The sequence below is a fragment of the Podarcis gaigeae genome, assembly GCF_964106915.1.
Source record: "Podarcis gaigeae genome assembly, chromosome: 3".
NCBI lineage: Eukaryota > Metazoa > Chordata > Lepidosauria > Squamata > Lacertidae > Podarcis > Podarcis gaigeae.
In genome coordinates this window covers 118,566,337-118,588,444 of record NC_139680.1, presented here as the reverse complement: position 1 = coordinate 118,588,444, position 22,108 = coordinate 118,566,337, and the positions used below count along the sequence as shown (strand labels likewise).

At 49.2% G+C, this 22,108-nt stretch overlaps 1 protein-coding gene across 1 annotated transcript in view; it reads right to left on the bottom strand.

Annotated features, from left to right (window-relative positions):
- Nucleotides 1-22,108, bottom strand: part of ADCY3 (adenylate cyclase 3) — a 101,161-nt gene that overhangs the window by 45,241 nt on the left and 33,812 nt on the right. Inside the window, exon 4 of the mRNA XM_083733115.1 lies at nucleotides 269-399. Coding sequence (XP_083589241.1) covers nucleotides 269-399 — 131 coding nt within the window. The remainder of the gene's footprint in view (nucleotides 1-268; nucleotides 400-22,108) is intronic.

Genomic DNA, 22,108 nt, shown 5'->3' with positions numbered 1-22,108 from the left:
GGCGGAGACAGTGAACCTACTCAGACACAGAGCTGTAAAGTGTGGAGGTGCACTTGGAAAGCACAGCACAAAATGAAGTTTGGATTAGCCTTTAATCTCAGTTCCCTAGCTGCAAACCTTGTGCCTCCTTCATTCGCTGAGCTCTGGGCAAAAGGCTCCCCTCTGTGTCTCCTTGAGAAGCAAAACCTGCCTCAGCACCAGGCAGGGCCTTCTCGGTAGTGGCACCTCGCATGTGGAACTCCCTGCAAAAGGAAGTCCCGCTCCTTACCTGACATTCTCATGGCGGTACATGTACATGGTGTTAAACTGCTGCATCTCCTTCTGGCTGGCATCCTTCTTCATATCCTTGAGCATCTCGTCAGCTACGTGCCTGGGCAAAATCGACAGCATCAGGCCTTCCTGAGGCAGGGACACAAAGAAGGGGAATGTGAGAAGGCTGGGTAAGACTTATTCATCTGCAAGACCACCCTGGAATTACAATCAATTAATATTGGGGTTGCAATGACAAACTTAGACAGCATATTAAAAAGTAGAGACATCACCTTGCCAACAAAGGCCTGTATAGTTAAAGCTCTGGTTTTCCCAGCAGTAGAAGAAGAAGAAGAGAAGAGTTTGGATTTGATATCCCGCTTTATCACTCCCCTTCAGGAGTCTCAAAGCGGCTAACATTCTCCTTTCCCTTCCTCCCCCACAACAAACACTCTGTGAGGTGAGTGGGGCTGAGAGACTTCAGAGAAGTGTGACTGGCCCAAGGTCACCCAGCAGCTGCATGTGGAGGAGCGGAGACGCGAACCCAGTTCCCCAGATTACGAATCTACCGCTCTTAACCACTACACCACACTGGTGTAGCAGTGATGTTTGGAAGTGAGAGCTGGACCATCAAGAAGGCCGATTGCCCAAGAATTGATGCTTTTGAATTCTGGTGCTGGAGGAGACTCTTGAGAGTCCCATGGACTGCAAGAAGATCAAACCTCTCCATTCTGAAGGAAATCAGCCCCGAGTGCTCACTGGAAGGACAGATCCTGAAGCTGAGGCTCCAAGACTTTGGCCACCTCAAGAGAAGAGAAGACTCCCTGGAAAAGACCCTGATGTTGGGAAAGATGGAGGGCACAAGGAGAAGGGGACGACAGAGGATGAGATGGTGGGACAGTGTTCTCGAAGCTACCAGCATGAGTTTGACCAAACTGCGGGAGGCAGTGGAAGACAGGAGGGTCTGGCGTGCTCTGGTCCAGGGGGTCACGAAGAGTCACATGACTAAACAACAACAACAATATCGGGATTTCCTCCTCCTGTAGCAAACAAGAGAGGCAGAGCTCAGCATAGGCATGTAGAAAACCTTAGAATGAAATTTCCAGCCTTGGCCAACCTGGTGCTGTCTGGGCATTTTGGAGTCCAGCTCCTCTCAGTCCCTGAATTGTACAGCTCTGCTGGTTGGGGCTGATGAGAATTGCAGTCCTGAACTTCTAGAGGACACCACTAGGCTGGCTCTCCATGAAGGAGTTGGTCCAGTTTCAAGATAAAGAACCAAGAGCCACACTGGTTTCCGAGCACAATTCAAAGTGTTGGTGCTGACCTTTAGAGCCCTAAACGGCCTCGGTCCTGTATACCTGAAGGAGTGTCTCCACCCCCATCGTTCTGCCCAGACCCTGAGGTCCAGCTCCGAGGGCCTTCTGGCGGTTCCCTCACTGCAAGACGCCAAGTTACGGGGAACCAGGCAGAGGGCCTTCTTGGTAGTGGCACCCTCCCTGTGGAACACCCTCCCACCAGATGTCAAAGAGAACAACAGCTACCAGACTTTTAGAAGACACCTGAAGGCAGTCCTGTTTAGGGAAGCTTTTAATGTTTGATGCATTACTGTATTTTAATATTTTGTTGGAAGCCACCCAGAGTGGCTGGAGAAACCCAGCCAGATGGGCGGGGTATAAATAATAAATCATTATTATTATTATTACTAATTATTATTATTATTGGTGCGGCAGGAGAGGGTGGCAAGTGCAGCAGGAAGATTCAAGGACAATCAAAGAAACATTTAAACATTTCAGCATAGTATAATATAGTAACATCAACTCTGCCGTGCGGGAATCCCATGCAGACGACCGCCTGGAAACATGTAGTCAGGTCATGCATTCACAGCAGAGACCAGTGGAAAAATGACCGCTGGGAGGAGCACAGAGAGAAGAAATGTCATGGCGCACCTGAGTCAGAACAACCAGACCCCTTCTTCTGCCCCAGCTGCAACAAAACATGTCTCTCCCGCATCGGCCTCCACAGCCACAGCAGGCGCTGCAACCTTCCTACAGTTTGGCTTCACCCACAAAGGCCCCTCCTCCCTTTGTCTCCCAAGACAGACAGATGCCAACAACAGTATCAAAAAAATTGATTTTTTTAATTTGCAGAATGTGTCACTGCATTGTTTTGCACCTTCCAGATGCCCCACAAACGTATGATAAAGTAGTTGTGTTCTGTGTTCTAAATCAAGCACCGCTAGGAGTTGTTTCATTTTGTTTTCCGATGTGTTTCTTATCAATAAAACATCTGCTGTGGCGCAAACCATTGTTTATTCCGAAAGTGTGGCACCAAGAAAAATGTTTGAGAACCATTACTTTAGTACCTGGAGGGCAGGCTGAGCTGGAACGCCCCATCACCACCCTGCCCAGATGTATTCTATTTCTGTTTAAATTACAGCAACCTTTCCTCGATTTCCACCTGTGCCTATAAATCAGCATGCACACATTTTATATGCAAACCTATCCTTCTTTTGATCTCTTTCTTGCTGGTCCCCAAGTGGCCACTTTAGGGCACCTACTACCATCCAAAGGACTCAATGTGCTGGTGCACACCCCAGACGGTGTTTACAACATTTCCTTTGGAAATGAGACATTATTACTGCCACTCTCCTCTTCCCCTCCTCTGTGCGAAATCTTCTTCCTATTCTTGTGTTCTTAGACACCACCTGTACCACCCCAGCAGAATGCAACCGCCGCATTTCGGAGCGTCACGACGCACTGTCAGGCCCTGGCATAAATGTGCCGGTAGCTTCCCTCCGGTGGCACTTACAGCACAAAGAACGATGATTGTTCCATGAACACACCATCGCCTTCTTACAGGAGCAATTCCTTAGACAGGCTGGCCAAACACAGACTGGCCCACACAGACTTGCCCACGTAATCCACAATTTTACTCAATCAATTTGTCCCCTAGCAGTCCATTCCCAAGTGGTTTATATTCAGAGGCGATTTTAACCCAAGTTTTCACATCCATTCTCCCTAGTTGCTGTTTCAAGCAACCATGCTTCTTTAGAGGACGTTCCACATTTAAAAAAAAACTCCACTTTTTAAAAACAACAACAACAGAAGACAATGGTGTCCATGGAAAGCTATTAGCGTTTCAAAGCAGAGGGGAGAGTTTCAGATTTTCCAAGCATAAGAAAACTCTGGATTTAGTAGGGAGAAAGTTTGGGACAGCAGCTGTTTCCGGTGGACATTGTATGAACAATCACAGACCCTCCATGTGCCCCTATTTTCCGGGGAGAGTCCTGGATTTACAGAAGCTGTCCTGGATTCTGATTTGCCCCAGAATGTCCTGCTTTTCCTTAGGACGTCCCTAAGGTGTGTGTGGTTTGGGAGCTGCACAGTCAGGGGGAAACCAATGCTGTCCAGGGTTGTAAAGACTGCGGAGAGAATAATTGGGTGCACTCTTCCCACCTTGGGTCAAATCTATGCTTCCAGGTGCCAAAAGAAAGCTGCAGAAATAGCGCAGGATAGTGCGCACCCCAGAAATGATCTCTTTCAGCTTTTGCCTTCTGGAAGAAGGTACAGGGTTATAAAGACAAGGACTAGCCGCCTGAGATTCAAATGCAATTTTGGTTTTAAATGCAGCGTAAGGTAGTCTCTATGGGAGTCTATTGTATTTAATTATGGGGTATCAGAGTTTTTAGGGGGCTAACCAGCCTGGGATAGCTGGGATAGCAGGCTTGTTGGTTTTTGAATGTCTGATGTAGATTTTTTCAATATCGTTGTACTGTATGGACAATGACAATAAAGATTATCGTATTGTATAGTATCATATCGTATTTTCATCAGAGAAATGTTGGAGGGTACAGAGTTATGCAACCTGCTGAGCCAAGGAGATTAATAACAATACAACCTTGAGAAGACACCTGAAGGCAGCCCTGTCTAGGGAAGTTTTTTTCATGTTTCATGTTTGACTATGTCTTTATATATGTTGGAAGCCACCCAGAGGGTCCGGGGCAACCCAGTCAGATTGGCAGGGTCTAAAGATGATGATGATGATGATGAAGATGAAGATGATGATGATGATGATGATGAAGATGATGATGGAATAGCACATCCCTCTTTTCAATCGGATAAATGTTGACGGGTATGCAAGGGGCCATTAAAGGATGCACAAGGGGTTCATGTTACAGATAGGTAGCCGTGTTGGTCTGCCATAGTCAAAACAAAAAAAATTCCTTCCAGTAGCACCTTAAAGACCAACTAAGTCAGTTCTTGGTATGAGCTTTCATGTGCGTGCACACTTCTTCAGATACACAGGGATTCATGTTCGACATTAAGCAGCGCACAGCACCAAAAACCACAGGAGGGGAGAATTGCTCTTGTGCTCAAATCCTGCTTGCTGGTTTTGCATTGGAGCATCCAGTTGGCCACTGTGGAAACAGGATGCTGGAGCAGATGGACCACTGGCCTGATCCAGCTAAAGGCTCTCCTTATGTTCTCATGTGGGTGGGCAGGAGGGGCAGCCATGGGTCTCTCCAGCCTTGTACGGTCTACACCAGCCTTTGCCAACCTGGTTGTGATGGCCTGGGACTCGGGCCCGGACTCAGAACCAGAGGAGTCTCAGTCCGCACTGGATCCTCTGCCTCAGGCATCATCTGAACCTAGTCTGGGGCCTGATCCTGAAGAGTCCCAGTCTGCACAGGTTCCCCTGCAACAAGCACCAGCTGGGCCGAGTCAGGGGCCTGAGCCTGCCCTGGCTCCAGATGCGGGGATGACCTCGTTGCCTCCAGCTGGGCCATCACTAACAGCTGCTCCACTACCGGTTGGGTCAGGGGAGGCTGAGGCGGCCTCTGGGTCTAGTAACCCACCGACGTCTCCCGAGCTGCAGAGACTCAGGTCTGAGAGAAGGAGAGACCTGAGTACTTGTAGGAGGAGTGCTCGCCTTCGGGCAAAACAGGGAGGTGAGTCGCCGGGGGATCAGGACCGGCCGTTACCCGACAGAGATAAAAGGCTGCTAGACCCTGCCCCAGGTTGCGGGAGCAATGTTGCTGTTTGCTAGATCCTGCCTGTGATCCTGTGCCTGACCTTGCCTGGTTTCCTGCCTCGTGTCCTGTCAGACTGACTCCTCATGGAACCCTTGGATTTGGGACCGGACCTGGACCGCATGGCTTGGGTTACCCCCGGGCCCAGCACACTAGTGCCCTCCAGATGTTTTGAAGCACAACTCCCATCAGCCGCAGCCAGCTGACTACAGCCAGGAGTCCAAAACATCTGGAATGCAAACAGGTTGGCAAAGGCTGGATGTAAAGAGCTGCCCACCTCCCCAAAACCCACATGGCAGGCTGCCCACCTCGTTCCCCTTTCAAGCCAGCTTGCTGTGGTTGTCTGAATCAGTCCCAAAATACATCAGGGAAATCCCCAGCTAGCTCTCGCAGCCTGCACATTCCTTTTTCTGGCTTTTTCTAACAATACTGAAGCAAGTGACTAAATATAATACACATCACACAGCCCTTCTCATAGCTGCCGATCGGATATTTTGACAGGCTCAACCCATCCTGTGCAAACATGAGAAAAACCAACTCTCCGTAAAGAGTGAGTTATCCCTGCAATTCAAAAGGTGGTACAGTGGTACCTCGGGTTAAGAACTTAATTCGTTTTGGAGGTCCATTCTTAACCTGAAACTGTTCTTAACCTGAGGTACCACTTTAGCTAATGGGGCCTCCTACTGCCGCCGCGTCGCTGCCATGTGATTTCTGTTCTCATCCTGAAGCAAAGTTCTTAACCCAAGGTACTATTTCTGGGTTAGCGGAGTCTGTAACCTGAAGCGTCTGTAACCTGAAGCGTCTGTAACCCGAGGTACCACTGTATTTGAATGCTTTAATAACTCAAAACAAAACAAAACTACTCCTTTTGCAACGTGCTCGGTCGAACTATGGAATTTGCACTTCCAAGATGAAGCCATGGCCGTCAACTTGGGACGGCTTCCGAAAAGGGCTAGGCAAATTTGTGGAGGGCAAGGTTGCCAATGGCTGCAAGCCATAATAGCTATGATGATCACTACTCCCACTGTCGGTGGCCGTATGCCTCTGAAAAACCAGCTGCAAGAAATCGCAAGTGGGTTGACAGCGGTCCACAACTCTGAACGAAAGCTGCTTTCAACCCAAAGTGGAAATATCGGAAGATCTCATTACAGATCTCTCGCGTCTCATCTTTAGCTTTCTTGGGGAGCTTTCCTTAGCTTCCTGGCTGGGAGTTTGCTTTTCCCCCTTCGGAACATCAGACACTCAGCGTCAGCCGGCACTTAGCATCTCATCCTTCATTTCCTGAACCGATCTGTATTGTCATATCATCCTCATTAAAACCAAAGCATCAAATTATACCCACAGCATCCTCCCAAACAACTCCCAGGGGGAGGCAAATGGCAACGCAAAAAAGCAAACATCAAGGGCTCAAGCAAGCCTTACTCCAAGGCTTGAACACAGAGGAGGGTGGGCAGGAGATAGAAAAAACCCCTAGTGCTCATTTCACCGGCTGCTGTAAACACTTCAGCTGTCCAGGCAAACCGGCTGCCTCTGCCCCTCTTCGCAACAGCCACGCATTCCAAACCAAGAAAAATGGAGAAATAAAACCCTGCTGGGGAATCACCAACCCTGGGTTCAAATGTGGCCCTCCAGGTCTCTATACCTGATACACACACACACACACCGAAGACTCGCCCTAGGTCACACTCCCTGCTGACCAAGCTTTGCATAACAAGGTTTTTTGCCTCTGGCCTTCAACTCTGCTAAGTTTGAGAGGAGAGTGGTGCACAGAAACTAGACTACTGTAGGAAGGTAAATGTTGCATTTGCTTCTCCACCCCTTTGGCCCACCACTGCCGTGCAGTCCCTGAAAGGCTGCCTCAAAGAAAATATGGCCCTCAGGCTGAAGAGTGTTCCCCCTCCCACAGCATGCTATCGAAATAAAAAAAAAATAAGGTCTTGTATATATAATAAATGTTCATAAATGTAGCAAGCAAACACGTACATAAATATATAAACCACATGTCTGAAGCAGCACAGGAAAACAGCCCTGAAACCATTTTGACTCCCAAACTGATTTCTCTGCAACGTCAAGGAAAATGGAAAAGCCTCCCCAGTGCCAGTGTGGTTAGGAGCGGTGGACTCGTAATCTGGGGAACCGGGTTCACTTCCCCACTCCTCCACATGCAGCGGCTGGGTGACCGTGGGCTAGTCACACTTCTCTGAGGTCTCTCAGCCCCACTCACCTCACAGAGTGTTTGTTGTGGGGGAGGAAGGGAAAGGAGAATGTTAGCCGCTTTGAGACTCCTTCGGGTAGTGATGGAGCGGGATATCAAATCTAAACTCTTCTTCTTCTTCTACAGGGGTGTCAACTTGAATAAAGTATAGGGAGGGGGGTTTCCAGGTAAGCCCTGCCCCATATAATCGATCCCATGACACCGTACAAGCGCATCATTTGAATGGCAATGCCCATCAACTTTGGGGTGAGGACAGCCCCCTCGATTTTTTTATGGGGGGGGCCCAAAGACCCCTCTGCCCCTAGGAGTTGGCTCCTATGGGGGACTCGCTGGGCCACCAGCCTGATGCAAAAGGCTCTTTTCATGCTCTTAGGATCAGGACCCCCAGTCAGTGGGGAAATATACAGTCAGACCTCGGGTTACAGACGCCTCAGGTTGCGTTTTTTTTGGGTTGGACCGCCGAAACCCGGAAGTAGCGGAACGGGTTACTTCCAGGTTTCGGCGACCGTGCATGCACAGAAGCATGCTAAATCATGCTTTGCGCATGTGCAGAAGTGCCAAATCGCAACCTGTGCATGCGCAGATAAGCCGGTGCAGGTTGCGAACGCTGCGGGTTGCGAACATGCATCCCGCACGGATCATGTTCGCAACCCGAGCATCCACTGTACATACGATGTACAATATCTTTATTGTCATTGTCCCATGCAGGACAATGAAATTGAAAAACTACATAAAACTACTACAAAACTACATAAAACTAAATAAAAACTACATAAAACTACATAAAACATTCAAAACCCCCTAAAAACTCTGAAACCCCATTTTAAAATACATTATACTATACACTATACTATACACAAACCTAGACAGCATCTTAAAAAGTAGAGACATCACCTTGCCAACAAAGGTCCGTATAGTAAAAGCTATGGTTTTCCCAGTAGTGACGTATGGAAGTGAGAGCTGGACCATAAAGAAGGCTGATCGCCGAAGAATTGATGCTTTTGAATTCTGGTGCTGGAGGAGACTCTTGAGAGTCCCATGGACTGCAAGAAGATCAAACCTATCCATTCTGAAGGAAATCAGCCCTGAGTGCTCACTGGAAGGACAGATCCTGAAGCTGAGGCTCCAAGACTTTGGCCACCTCATGAGAAGAGAAGACTCCCTGGAAAAGACCCTGATGTTGGGAAAGATGGAGGGCACAAGGAGAAGGGGACGACAGAGGACGAGGTGGTTGGACAGTGTTCTCGAAGCTACCAGCATGAGTCTGACCAAACTGCGGGAGGCAGTGGAAGACAGGAGTGCCTGGCGTGCTTTGGTCCAGGGGGTCACGAAGAGTCGGACACGACTAAACGACTAAACAACAACAACAACATACTATACACTGAATGCACTCTACAGTTTTTTAAATAAAATAGCAGCAACAACAAACACAGCCACAAAAGGCCATCCATCGGGTGGGAGCGTGACCTGCCAGCAGCCTGCTCCCTCCTCGCAGCTGCTTGGTGTTGACTCTAGCATCTTTCTCTCTATGGAAGGAGGAAACGGGTGCTTTGACGTTGCCATGCCAACCGCCTGCAGGAGCTCTAAGCACCAGGGCTGCAAAAGGGATGGTCCAGGCGCCAGAGGACTACGGCACAAGGTTCAGGGGCTCTTCCAAAGTGGGGGGGCGGAGATAAGCAAGGAGGTGGGAGGAAAAGCTCCCTGCACAGCAATACTCAGCCCCAACATCCCTAGACTCAGCCCCCAACCATTGCACACCTAAAGGGGAGGGAGGTCCATTGCTCTAAATCAGGGGTCAGCAAACTTTTTCAGCAGGGGGCCGGTCCACTGTCCTTCAGACCTTGTGGAGGGCCGGAATATATTTTGAAAATAAATAAATGAATGAATTCCTATTCCCTACAAATAACCCAGAGATGCATTTTAAATAAAAGCACACATTCTCCTCATGTTAAAACACCAGGCAGGCCCCACAAATAACTCAGAGATGCGTTTTAAATAAAAGCACATATTCTAGTCATGTAAAAACACCAGGCAGGCCCCACAAATAACCCAGAGATGCATTTTAAATAAAAGGAAGCATTCTAGTCATGTAAAAACATGCTGATTTCTGGACCTTCCGTGGGCCGGACTGAGAAGGCGATTGGGCCGGATCTGGCCCCTGGGCCTTAGTTTGCCTACTCATGCTCTAAATGGCTCTAAAAGAGGAATGGACAAATTCATGGAGGAGGAGAGGGCTATGGCGGGTGGGGCTACTAGCCAGGATGGATCTCCTCTGCCTTCACATATTTAAAACACGATAAAACACCAAACATTAAAAACTCCCCTAAACAGGGCTGCCTTCAGATGTCTTCTAAAAGTCAGATAGTTGTTTATTTCCTTGACATCTGGTGGGAGGGCGTTCCACAGGTGGGTGCCACCACGGAGAAGGCCCTCTGCCTGATTCCCTGTAACTTGGCTTCTTGCAGTGAGGGAACCGCCAGAAGGCCCTCTGCGCTGGACCTCAGTGTCCAGGCCGAATGATGGGGGTGGAGACGCTCCTTCAGGTATACAGGACTGAGGCCGTTTAGGGCTTGAAAGGTCAGCACCAACACTTTGGATTCTGCTCAGAATTGTGCCCTTTTAAAATGTGTTGGGAGGCGGGGGAATTATGGCCCTGTTTTTGTTTTTATTACGTATTTTGTCTTTTTATATTGTGGTTTTATGTTGCAACCACCCTGAGACCTGCGGTTATAAGATGGTATACAAATTTAATTGATAATAAATGGTTAAATAAAATAATAATAAGCCTTGTAAGCTGAGAGGAAGCTGCGTGTGTTGCCAAACTCCATGTACAAATACATCTGCCATAAGCACCCACCATAGGAGATGGTCCAGATCTGAAACAGAAGGCTCTGAGGCATCTTGGGGAAGGTCACAGAAGCCAAGCCCACGTCTGCTAAAGGAAAGTGGAATTGGTACATGGAGGAGCTGAGGATCCTAGTAAACCAAAAGATTTTCCCAGAAGGAGCAACAGTTAAATGGTGAAGAAGAGCAAGGCAGAGGGCCTTCTCGGTGGTGGCACCCGCCCTGTGGAACGCCCTCCCACCAGATGTCAAAGAGAACAACAACTACCAGACTTTTAGAAGACATCTGAAGGCAGCTCTGATTAGGGAAGCTTTTAATGTTTGATGCATTACAGTATTTTGATATTTTGTTGGAAGCCGCCCAGAGTTGCTGGGGAAACCCAGCCAGATGGGCAGGGTATAAATAATAAAGTATTATTATTATTATCATCATTATTATTATTAATCACATTCATAATCTGCCTTTCCTCAAGGAGCTCACGCTGGGGCGGTACATAAGTTCTCCCAAATTCCTCCTCATAACCTTGTGAGGTAGGAGAGCGACTGGCCTAAGGTCTCCCAATAGCTTTGGAGATTTGAACCCGGGTTTCCCAGATCCTGGGTCCAGGGGTGGAGGGGGGTAGCAGCCCCAGGTGTCACCACTGAGGGGGGCGACAAAATGCCAGGCAGCACTCACTGCGGAGCCTGCAGCGCATCGGAGCCATGCGTCTCTCCTGGGCTCCTCGCTGCCCCAAACGGTCTGTGGGGCAGCTGAGGGGGAAGAAGAGGCAGGCAGACTCCTTGGAGGCCCCTGCGGGCAGCTGGCCCCAAGCCTGGGCGCAGGGCATGCACGCCGCCCCAGGCTCCTGGTCGGCTTGCTCCGCCACTGCCTAGCTACTCTAACCACACTGGTTTATGAAACCTCATAACCTGCAATTCAAATAATTTCTATACAGTCATACCTCATGTTACCTTTGCTTCAGGTTGAGCGTTTTCAGGTCGCGTCCCGCGGCAACCCAGAAGTACTGGAAAGGGTTACTTCCTGGTTTTGCCAACTTGCGCATGTGTGCATGCGCAAAATGACATCACACGCATGCACAGAAGTGGCGAATCGCGACCCGCGCAGACGCGGGTTGCGTTCCTTTCAGTTGTGAACGGGCTTCCAGAATGGATCCGGTTCGCAACCAGAGGTAACACTGTGCCGTCGTTTGAATTACGGATCGTACTTTCAGTGTCCCAAACCCAAAGCGGTCTAAGGAAGACTATGCCTGCTGGTGCAGGAGGAAGACTGGGCCGGGTGCAGAATCATGGATGAGGCCCTGACTGGCTGCTGAAACCCTGAAGAGGAACACTTCGAACTGCAACGTTTTGTTGCAGAGCTGGCTTGAAAATCCAGTTTGTTTGGGGAGAAATTCCAGTTCTCCTTGTCTCCTTGCGCTGGGACAAAAACCATGGCCCTCTTTCTGAGCTTGGTTGAGACCCGGTTTGAGCAGGCAGGAGCGATGGAAACCTTTTGCAGGAAGAAAGACGTTCACCCCCTTGCCAGGGAGACATTTGCTTGCTCTGTCTGGGTGTGTGTTTTGTGGCACCAGAAGGGGCAACTGTCTGGAAATGTTTGCCATTTGCAGCCATGGAAATGGGTTGCCATAGCGACCCCACCTGACATCCAGGCCGAATTACAGGAAGTGGAAAGAAATGATTTGAGCCAAGAGATGAAGAAGGGAAAAGAGTAATAAACTTCTTTTTGTGTGTGTGAGAGAGAACAGGAGATGAGGAGCCATCTGTTTCTACAAGGCAGAGGTATTTCTAAATACCTGCCACCCCAAGTGATAGGTCTGGGGTTCAAGATGCCCTTAACAGACTGGAGAACTGCACCAAAACAAACAAAATCAGTTTCGATAGGTACAAACGTAAGGTTCTGCACCAGCTGCACAAATATAAGATGGGAGGAAACCTGACTTACTAGTACAGTCAAACCTCGGTTCTTGAACGGCTCTGTCTTCAAACGTTTTGGCTCCCAAACGCCAAAAACCTGGAAGCAAATGCTCCAGTTTTCAAACTTTTTTTGGAATCCGAACGTCTGATGCAGCTTCCATTTTGAGGCTCCCACTTTCAGTTTTCAAATGTTTCAGAAGTTGGACATTCTTCCGGAACGGGTTACGTTTGAAAACTGAGGTTCCACTGTAGTACAGTGGTACCTCTGGTTACGTACTTAATTCGTTCTGGAGGTCCATTCTTAACCTGAAACTGTTCTTAACCTGAAGCACCACTTTAGCTAATGGGGCCTCCCGCTGCTGCCGTGCCGCTGGAGCATGATTTCTGTTCTCATCCTGAAGCAAAGTTCTTAACCCGAGGTACTATTTCTGGGTTAGTGGAGTCTGTAACCTGAAACGTATGTAACCTGAAGCGTATGTAACCCGAGGTACCACTGTACATGAGAAAAAGGATCTGGGGTGTCTTAGCAGACCACAAGCTTAACATGAGTCAGCAGTGTGATGCAGCAGAAAAAAAGCGAACGCTATTCTAGGCTGCATCAATGGAAGTCGAATGTCTAGATCAAGGGAAGCAAAAGTACCGCTCTATTCTGCCTTGGCCAGACCACACCTAGAGTCCTGTGTTCAGTTCAGAAGGATGTTGACAAGCTAGAAGGCAACCAAGAGGGCAACCAAGATAATAATGGTTCTGGAAGCCAAGCCTTATGAGGAACAGTTGAGGGAACTGGGCTTGTTTAGACTGGAGAACAGAAGACTGAGAGGGGATATGGGAGCCATCTTCAAATGTTTGAAGGCTGTGTGATAGGAATTTTGAGGTCTTAGGTATATGTTAAATGTTCATAAATGTACCAAGCAAGCAAGCATGTACATAGATCAGCACAGGAAGACCGACCTGGAACCATTTTGATTCCCAAACCGAGCAAATTATTTCTCTGCAAGGTCAAAGTGGGAAAACCTCCCCATTGTCTCTTTCCTCACAAATCCTGTCTTAAGGGCACATTTAAGATATGAATAGGGTGTGAGGCTGTGACCTGGCTCAGGAACTAAGAATTTATCATTACAAAAGACTGGCCAGGCTCCCCAGGCAATCCAATCAAGTGACCATTAAACAGGTAACCTGGCAGACAGGAGGTAAACAAAGCACTCAGATTTCTGCTGTAGACCGCCCTTTCTGTGATGTAGGTATGATGTTTCTGGGGGTGGTCTTGATCCACAGGGTGGCAATTTCAAAAGTCTAAATAAAGGCTTGCACACCATTGTTCTGGGTTCCTCCTCCCTCCTGCATGTGGTGAGGACCCTGTTGCAACAGATCAATAAAGATCAGGCTTACTAGCTGCTTTGCTTCTCAATATGCTCTGGTAGGGAACCTACGTAAGGACTCTATATGGGCTCTTGGATACCCCATAAGGGGAAAAAGGGCAGATTTTTGTTCACAACAGCTGCCACATGGAAGAGCAAACAATATTGTTTTCTCCTGCTCCAGAGGGCAGGACTTGAACCAGTGGATTCAAATTCCAAGAAAGGAAATTCTGACTAAACATTAGACAATACTTTCTGGTGTTATGAGCTGCTCAAGAGACGACCTTGGAAAGTGGTTGGCTCTTCTTCAGTGGAGGTTTTTAAGAAGAGGCTGGATGGCCGTCTGTCAGGGATTTAACAGAAACCCCCTACTATGCAGGTATCACAGCAAAAGGCTGCAAAGGTTTTGCAGGCTTCCTGCTTGGTTCCCAAAACCGCCAAGCCTGTTTGGACTGGAGACAGCAGAAACAGGTATGTACGACATGGGAAGTGTCAGGGAACTGCCATCGGAAAGACAGGAGGTGGAGAGGCTCTCAGAAGGCAGGAGAGAGTCAGCAGCGGAGGAAGGCACCAGTAGGGGGAAATCGGGAAGTCTTAAGGAGAGAGAGATGGAGGCATGGCTCAGGGACTCTTCCAGCAGTAACAGCGGAGGAGTTTCAGATCCTCCCATAAGCACCCCCACTCCTCGCCGGAAACTGTCGCGCCGAGAATCCAGACGACGCGTTTCCGTCAAGGAACTTTTATGTTGGAATAGATTCCGTAGACGCCCACTGTCGGATTCTACCAGCGACTGATGGAGCCATGCTTTGGGGGCTCCGTTAGAGACAGAGGTTGGCTGGCTAGCCAAAACCCAGAGGGATCAAGCTTTACGCACAAGCAGCTCATTATCCCATCACAGCAATCCGACAGTCTCTGAAAGCAGCTTGTGCAAGCAGAGGCATCATGAGCAACCCAGCCGGAACCGGAGGAGCAGGAGCTGGAGCTGGAGCGGGTCCAAGCCTGGAAGAAAGGTACAGGGCGTTGGAGGTCCAGCTCACGCTGCAAACGGCGAGGCTCAAGGAGAGGAGGGCTCAAGATGCGGATAAGGGGAAAACCACCCCACTCGCAAGAAAGGTGCCTGGATTGGTGCAGAAATTTGGGGGAGATCCCAGGAACTATCATGCCTTTAGAACCGAGATGCAATATGCTCTCAATCTACAGTTTGATGACTTCCCCGATGAGGATTCTAGAGTGGCGTACGTTATTGGCCATCTAGAGGGAGGGGCGAAGGACTGGGTTAGACCCCTGATGGCAGCCAACAATGAAATCCTAAAGGACACGAGGAAGTTTTTTCGCGCCATGGACCTGATGTTTTCTAGCGAGATTGAGCAGGGAGTGGTGCGCAGGCAGTTAATGGCGTGTAAACAGGGGAGCCGATCTGTGCGTGAGTACTGGACTGAGTTCACCATGTTGATACATAGACTGGGTTGGGACCTAGCGAGTGAACCCATTCAAATGCTGTTTGAAGAAGGGCTCTCTCCGGCAGTGAAAGATGAACTTTCCCGGGCGCCTAGGGCGGAGTCTATGGACCAGCTGACTAAATCTGCGCTGTCCATAGGAGCGCGCCAGGAGGCAAGAGCTTTGGAAAAGCGGGAAGGAAAGGGGGAACGTTGGAAGGATTTCCGCATTCCAGAGATTCCGGAGCAGCCTTTCCCGCCAGCAGAGCCGATGGAACTTGGAACAGCGCGCGCGCGCGCAGTTTCAAACACCAGTGAAGGGCGGAAGAAGGAGGGAAAGAGTGCCAAGAAATGTTATCTCTGCCAACAGCCAGGTCACTTTGCCAGAGTCTGTCCGCAAAGAAAGGAATGGCAAGGGATGGCGGGAACTGTTGGGGGGAAGGAGGAAGAAGGAATAAAGGAGCAAGTAAAAGCCAACGCCTGGCTGCCACCATCAGGGCACAGCAGCCAGGCCAAGGAGTAGTGAAAGTGCCCACGCCGGAACCCCCAAGACCAGCGCTTGTGATAGAGGTGTTGCTGGAGCTGCCAAACAGACACCCACTAAAAATAAAAGCGCTATTGGATTCAGGCAGCTCCTGTAATTTCATGAGTAAGGAGTTTGCAGCTGAACACCAGATACAGACTATCCCGTTAAGTAACCCTCTGCAGGTGACCACGATTGATGGGAGAGAACTGTTGGGAGGAGAAGTGAGCCAACAGACTGTACCAATGATAATGAGGGTGGCAAGACACACAGAACTGATAGCGTTTAATGTAGCCACCTTGGGGGGACATGGGAAGTGTCAGGGAACTGCCATCGGAAAGACAGGAGGTGGAGAGGCTCTCAGAAGGCAGGAGAGAGTCAGCAGCGGAGGAAGGCACCAGTAGGGGGAAATCGGGAAGTCTTAAGGAGAGAGAGATGGAGGCATGGCTCAGGGACTCTTCCAGCAGCTCCTATTATTTTGGGGATGAGCTGGCTGGCACTACATGATCCCCTAGTAGGCTGGCATCAGAGGGTGGTTTCCTTTGGATCAGCACATTGCCTAGAACACTGCAAGGAGGGAAAGGCTCAGGAAGGGGCCAAGGCCACTCTAGCAGGGATGGAAGTAACGGACAAAGGGAAGGTGCCACGACAATATGCTGACTTGATTGACGTCTTCAGCGAAAAGGAAGCAGATAAACTGCCCCCGCGCAGACCTTTTGACTGTCAAATTACCTTACTCCCAGGAGCACAATTGCCAGTGGGCAAGCTGTATGCAATGTCAGACAGTGAGATGCAGGAGTTAAGGGAGTTCATTGACAAGAACCTCAAGCGAGGTTTCATCAGAGAGTCACGAGCGGTGGGGGGCAGCCCAGTGTTCTTTGTGGACAAAAAAAACATGGATAAACCCAGGCTTGTAGTGGATTTCAGGGCCCTAAATGCAGTGTCAGAACCAGTGACTTTCCCCATGCCCAGAACTGATGACATTCTGACACGGGTGAGAAAAGGGAAAATTTTTACCAAGCTGGACCTTAGGGGGGCATATAATTTGATACGTGTGAGAAAGGGGGATGAGTGGAAGACCACTATGTTCACCCCCTTGGGGGCTTTTGAGTACTTAGTTATGCCTTTCGGATTACAAGGGGGCTCGGCCTGTTTTCAATCATTCATGAATCACGTCCTGGGGCCATTGCTCTACAAGAACTGCGTAGCGTTCTTAGATGACGTCCTGGTGTACTCAGAGAATGAGGAGCAGCATGTGCGAGATGTAAGAGAGGTACTGAGCAGACTGCGAGCAAACCAGCTGTGGGTGAAACTGGAGAAGTGTCAGTTTCATACCAGGGAGGTGGAATTCCTGGGGTACCGGTTGTCTGACAAGGGATTAGCCATGGATCCCAGCAAGGTTCAAGCGGTACTGGAATGGAAGACACCAAAGACCAAGAAGGACGTGCAAAGATTCCTGGGCTTCGGAAACTTCTATAGGAAGTTCATCAAAAACTTTGCCCACTTAACGGCGCCCATCACGGATTGTCTTAGCAGCAAGAAGAAATTTGTTTGGACGGAAGAGGCGCAGCAGGCGTTCGAACGATTAAAGAAGGCGTTTGCGTCGGAAGAGCAAGTTTTGCACGTGGATCTACAGCAACCAATGAGAGTGGAGACAGACGCGTTAGACCGAGCGGTGGGGGCCGTGCTTCTCCAGCCGGGAAAAGATACGTCAGAATGGAGACCGTGTGCCTTCTTCTCGCGGAAGTTGAACAAATCCGAGAGGAACTACACAGTATACGACCGAGAACTGCTCGCCATTCATGAAGCATTCCGGAGATGGCGGCACTTGCTGATTGGGGCGCAGCACAAGGTTCAAGTCAGAACTGACCACAAAAATCTGGAATATTGGAGAACAGCCCGAGTGCTGAACCAGAGACAAGTGAGATGGGCCCAGGAGTTCTCCAAATTCCATTTTGAAATTCGTTACGTGCCAGGCTCGGAGAACGTAAGGGCGGACGCTCTTTCCAGGAAACCTGAGTACTTAGAGGGGGAGGGAGCGCCTGAGGCAAGGCATATAATCCCTGAGGACCACTGAGTGTGTGGAGCGGCATTGATGGGGCAGAGGGAACTGATAGTGAGTACTGAGAACGATGAATACGCCCAAGAGAAACTCAGAGAACTCAGGAGGACAGAGGAGAACACGGGGGTTTGAAGAAAAGAACGGGGCGTTGTATTACAAAGGGGCACTGTACATACCCGATGGGGAACTGCGGGGCAGGGTACTCAAACAGTTGCACGACAGCCCCACAGCGGGGCACTTCGGACAGCACAAAACCATGTGGTTGGTTACCAGGGAGTTTTGGTGGCCCAAGGTGAGGGAGGACGTACGGGAATATGTCAGGGGGTGCGACAGGTGCCAGCGAGCGAAAGGGGAGAGGCTGGCACCAGCGGGGCTATTAGAACCCTTACCCACACCAGAAAGGCCATGGGAGGCAGTATCCATAGATTTTATGACGGACCTGCCAAAATCCAAAGGCAAGACAGCTGTCATGGTGGTGGTAGATCTATTAACTAAGATGTGTCATTTTATAGCCTGTTCACATGCGGTCACAGCGGAGGAAACCGCCAAGTTGTTTGTAGAGCATATTTTCAGATTGCATGGCGCCCCCTTGAGGGTGGTCAGCGACAGAGGGAAACAGTTTACTTCCAGGTTCTGGAGGAAGCTCATGAGCTTACTGCACGTGGAGGTCAATTTTTCAACTGCCCGGCACGCAGAAACAAATGGGCAAGCGGAAAGGGCAAACGGGATTTTACAACAATACCTGAGGTGTTATGTAAGTGACCGAGAAAATGATTGGGTAGATAAGTTGGCCCTGGCAGAATTTGCCTACAACAACGCGGAGAATGTGTCCACTGGGATAAGTCCCTTCCTGGCAAACTATGGGTGTCATCCCAGGGCATTTCCAGGAGAAGGAGGGGAGAGGTGGAGTGTACCGGCTGCAGAACACTTTGTTGAAGAGATGGAAGCGATCCACCGGCAACTCCAACTTAACTTAGAGAGGGCCAAGGAAGAATACAAAAGGCAAGCAGACAGAAGCCGAAGGGAAGGTGAAACCATAAGGGTGGGGGACAGGGTGTGGCTATCCACCCAAGGACTGCCGTTCAAGGGAGGGTGTAAGAAATTAAGACCCAAACGGCTAGGACCCTTTGAGGTCATACAACAGGTCAATCCGGTGGCATTCAAGCTCAGATTGCCCAACCACATGAAACTGCATCCAATATTTCACAGGTCTCTACGGTCGCCATACCGAGAGGGGCGAGAGTGGGGGGAACGTGAAGGAGAGGTCACGCAAACACCAGTAATAGAAGAAAGGGAACGCAACCCACATGTGGCAGGAATCATTGATTCCAGGTGGAGAGGGAATCAGGTGGAGTATTTGGTAGAATGGGAAGGGGAAGCGGAGTCGGAAAACACATGGGTACCGGCAGAGGAGGTCAATGACGAGATTTTAATAGAAACGTTTCATCAACGGTTTCCAAGGAAACCTCAGCCCGTGGGAAGGTTTAGGAGGGAACACTTTGGCACAACCGATGAGGAAGAGGAGTTTGAAGGGTTCCCAGAATCAGGGCAGGAAGAGGGAGCAGAATCTGTCGAGGAAGAGAACACAGAGAGAAGAGAAGGGGGGCAGTGGAGAGAAGTGTTCGAATCCTCTGATGATGAAGAGGGTTCTTTCCGGGGTTTTCCACCCTCACCGCCATTAGAAAAGGGGGCGGGAGGGGGTGAAGGGGGCCCTGGAGGGGAGGTGGATGTCAGGGAACTGCCATCGGAAAGACAGGAGGTGGAGAGGCTCTCAGAAGGCAGGAGAGAGTCAGCAGCGGAGGAAGGCACCAGTAGGGGGAAATCGGGAAGTCTTAAGGAGAGAGAGATGGAGGCATGGCTCAGGGACTCTTCCAGCAGTAACAGCGGAGGAGTTTCAGATCCTCCCATAAGCACCCCCACTCCTCGCCGGAAACTGTCGCGCCGAGAATCCAGACGACGCGTTTCCGTCAAGGAACTTTTATGTTGGAATAGATTCCGTAGACGCCCACTGTCGGATTCTACCAGCGACTGACGGAGCCATGCTTTGGGGGCTCCGTTAGAGACAGAGGTTGGCTGGCTAGCCAAAACCCAGAGGGATCAAGCTTTACGCACAAGCAGCTCATTATCCCATCACAGGAAGCAACATTAGAAAATGGCATCACACACTCCTTGCAAATCTTAATTGCTCCAGTTCAATTTACTAGAATTCTTGCACTAAAGTGTGTAGCATAAAACCGATTCACCACTCCCACCGAAATCATTCCCGCCCCCCCAAAGAGCACTGTTCTTCCAGGTTGCATGCACAATATATTCTAGCTTGCGTTTACTGTAACCATGAAGAGTCTCTCATGGCCACACATTTGTGGTGGAACTTGAACACAGAACCATAGAATTGCAGAGCTGTGATGGACCATCTAGTCCACGGGTAAGCAAACTAAGGCCCGGGGCTGGATCTGGCCCAATCGCCTTCTAAATCTGGCCCGCGGACTGTCTGGGAATCAGCATGTTTTTACATGAGTAGAATGTGTCCTTTTGTTTAAAATGCATCTCTGGGTTATTTGTGGGGCTTGCCTGGTGTTTTTACATGAATAAAATGTGTGCTTTTATTTAAAATGCATATCTGGGTTATTTGTGGGGCATAGGAATTGGTTCATTCCCTCCCTTCAAAATATATTCCGGCCCTCCACAAGGTCTGAGGGACAGTGGACCGGCCCCCTGCTGAAAAAGTTTGCTGACCCCCAACTCCCTGGAATGCAGGGAATACACATTTGCAGGAAAAAACTGAAAGAGTAAACATCCTTCCAATTTGCCCATCAAGAGCCTTGTCCCCCACCAGCCTTAAGTCTTGTTCTCCTCATTCTCCCCAATTTTATATTCAACTGCCAGGATATGTCCAGATTACACCTGCTGTTTGTTTTTCCCACAGGGGAGAATCTTCAGACACCAGGGTTAAACTGCATACACAAGACACACTTTTTCTGACAACTAATCTTCACATCGGTGGGGGGGGGGAGGGCAAAAGGGCCCCCACATACTGAAATTGTGGCTTGATGAGAAGCTCCCAAGCTCACCCTCCTTCAGCCGAGAACTGCAGCAGTTTCACACTGCAGGAGACCGCAGTCCAGAAGGCAAGAGTAATAATTCAGATTATATCAGAGACACACCTCTCCCTCCTCCCTCCCTCCAGCTCTCTAGGCACCCTATTAGGGTGTTTAAAGATGAAGCCTGCCAGACTAATTAGCTCTTCTGTGGCTGCCTAGGCTAATTGGCAGAGCTGCTGATGAGGCCGGGGCAACATTTGCTAAGCAGAACCGAAGCGCAACTTGGTTCTGGGTGTGATCAAAGCAAAAACTCCGTCATTCTGAGACGCAGGAATGAAGGGCAGCTATGTATTGATGCTGGTGTGCGTAGAATTGAAAGGTTTGATCTGTTGGCAGCTTCCAACAGAATATTAAAATACAATAACCTATTAAACATTAAAAACTTCCCTTATCATCATCATCATCGCTAATTTCAAAAACGCTTAGGAGGTTTTTTTATTTAAAAAATGTATTCTGAGTACTCAAGTGCCATCCGAACCTGCCCAGGTGCTAAGATCCTCAGGTGAGTACCATCTCTAGGTCTCACCAACATCTGATGGCAACACGAGACAGAGCCTTTTTTGTGGCTGCCCCCATACTGTGGAATTCACCCCCAAGAGAGGCCAGATTGGCTCCCTCCTTGTTATCCTTCTGCGAGGAGGTTAAGACCTTCCTGTTCAGGAAATTAAGATGCAAGTGAAGCTGACCGCTGGGCTGTTCTCAGGGCAACCTGTACTTTAACTGTTGGCTCCAAAAGTGTTTTGACGTACCATAATTATTCCTCTGATTACTAGTTGCTCAGGGTGGAGGAAATTTCCTTTCATTGTTCCCTGCTTGTGAGGTTCCCAGGACACCTGCTTTGTGCTCATGAGAGAAGAGGCTTGGAGCATAAGTTCCCATAGGCAGAATTTGACTCATGAGATGCTCTGGACAGCTGATTAGAGCACAGTGCAGGTAATCTCCAAGGTTGCAGGTTTGATCCCCGTATGGGACAGATGCATATTATTGGACTGTGAGAAATTGGGACTAGATGACTAGCCGCCTGAGAAACAGTTTCTACCTAAATGCAATTTTGGTTTTAAACACATTGTAAGGAGTCTGTATAGGAGTACAGTGGTACCTCGGGTTACATACGCTTCAGGTTACATACGCTTCAGGTTACAGACTCTGCTAACCTACAAATAGTGCTTCAGGTTAAGAACTTTGCTTCAGGATGAGAACAGAAATTGTGCTCCAGCGGCGTGACAGCAGCAGGAGGCCACATTAGCTAAAGTGGTGCTTCAGGTTAAGAACAGTTTCAGGTTAAGAACAGACCTCCAGAACGAATTAAGTACTTAACCCGAGGTACCACTGTATATTGTATTTAAAAATGGGGTATCAAGAGTTTTTAGGGGGCTAA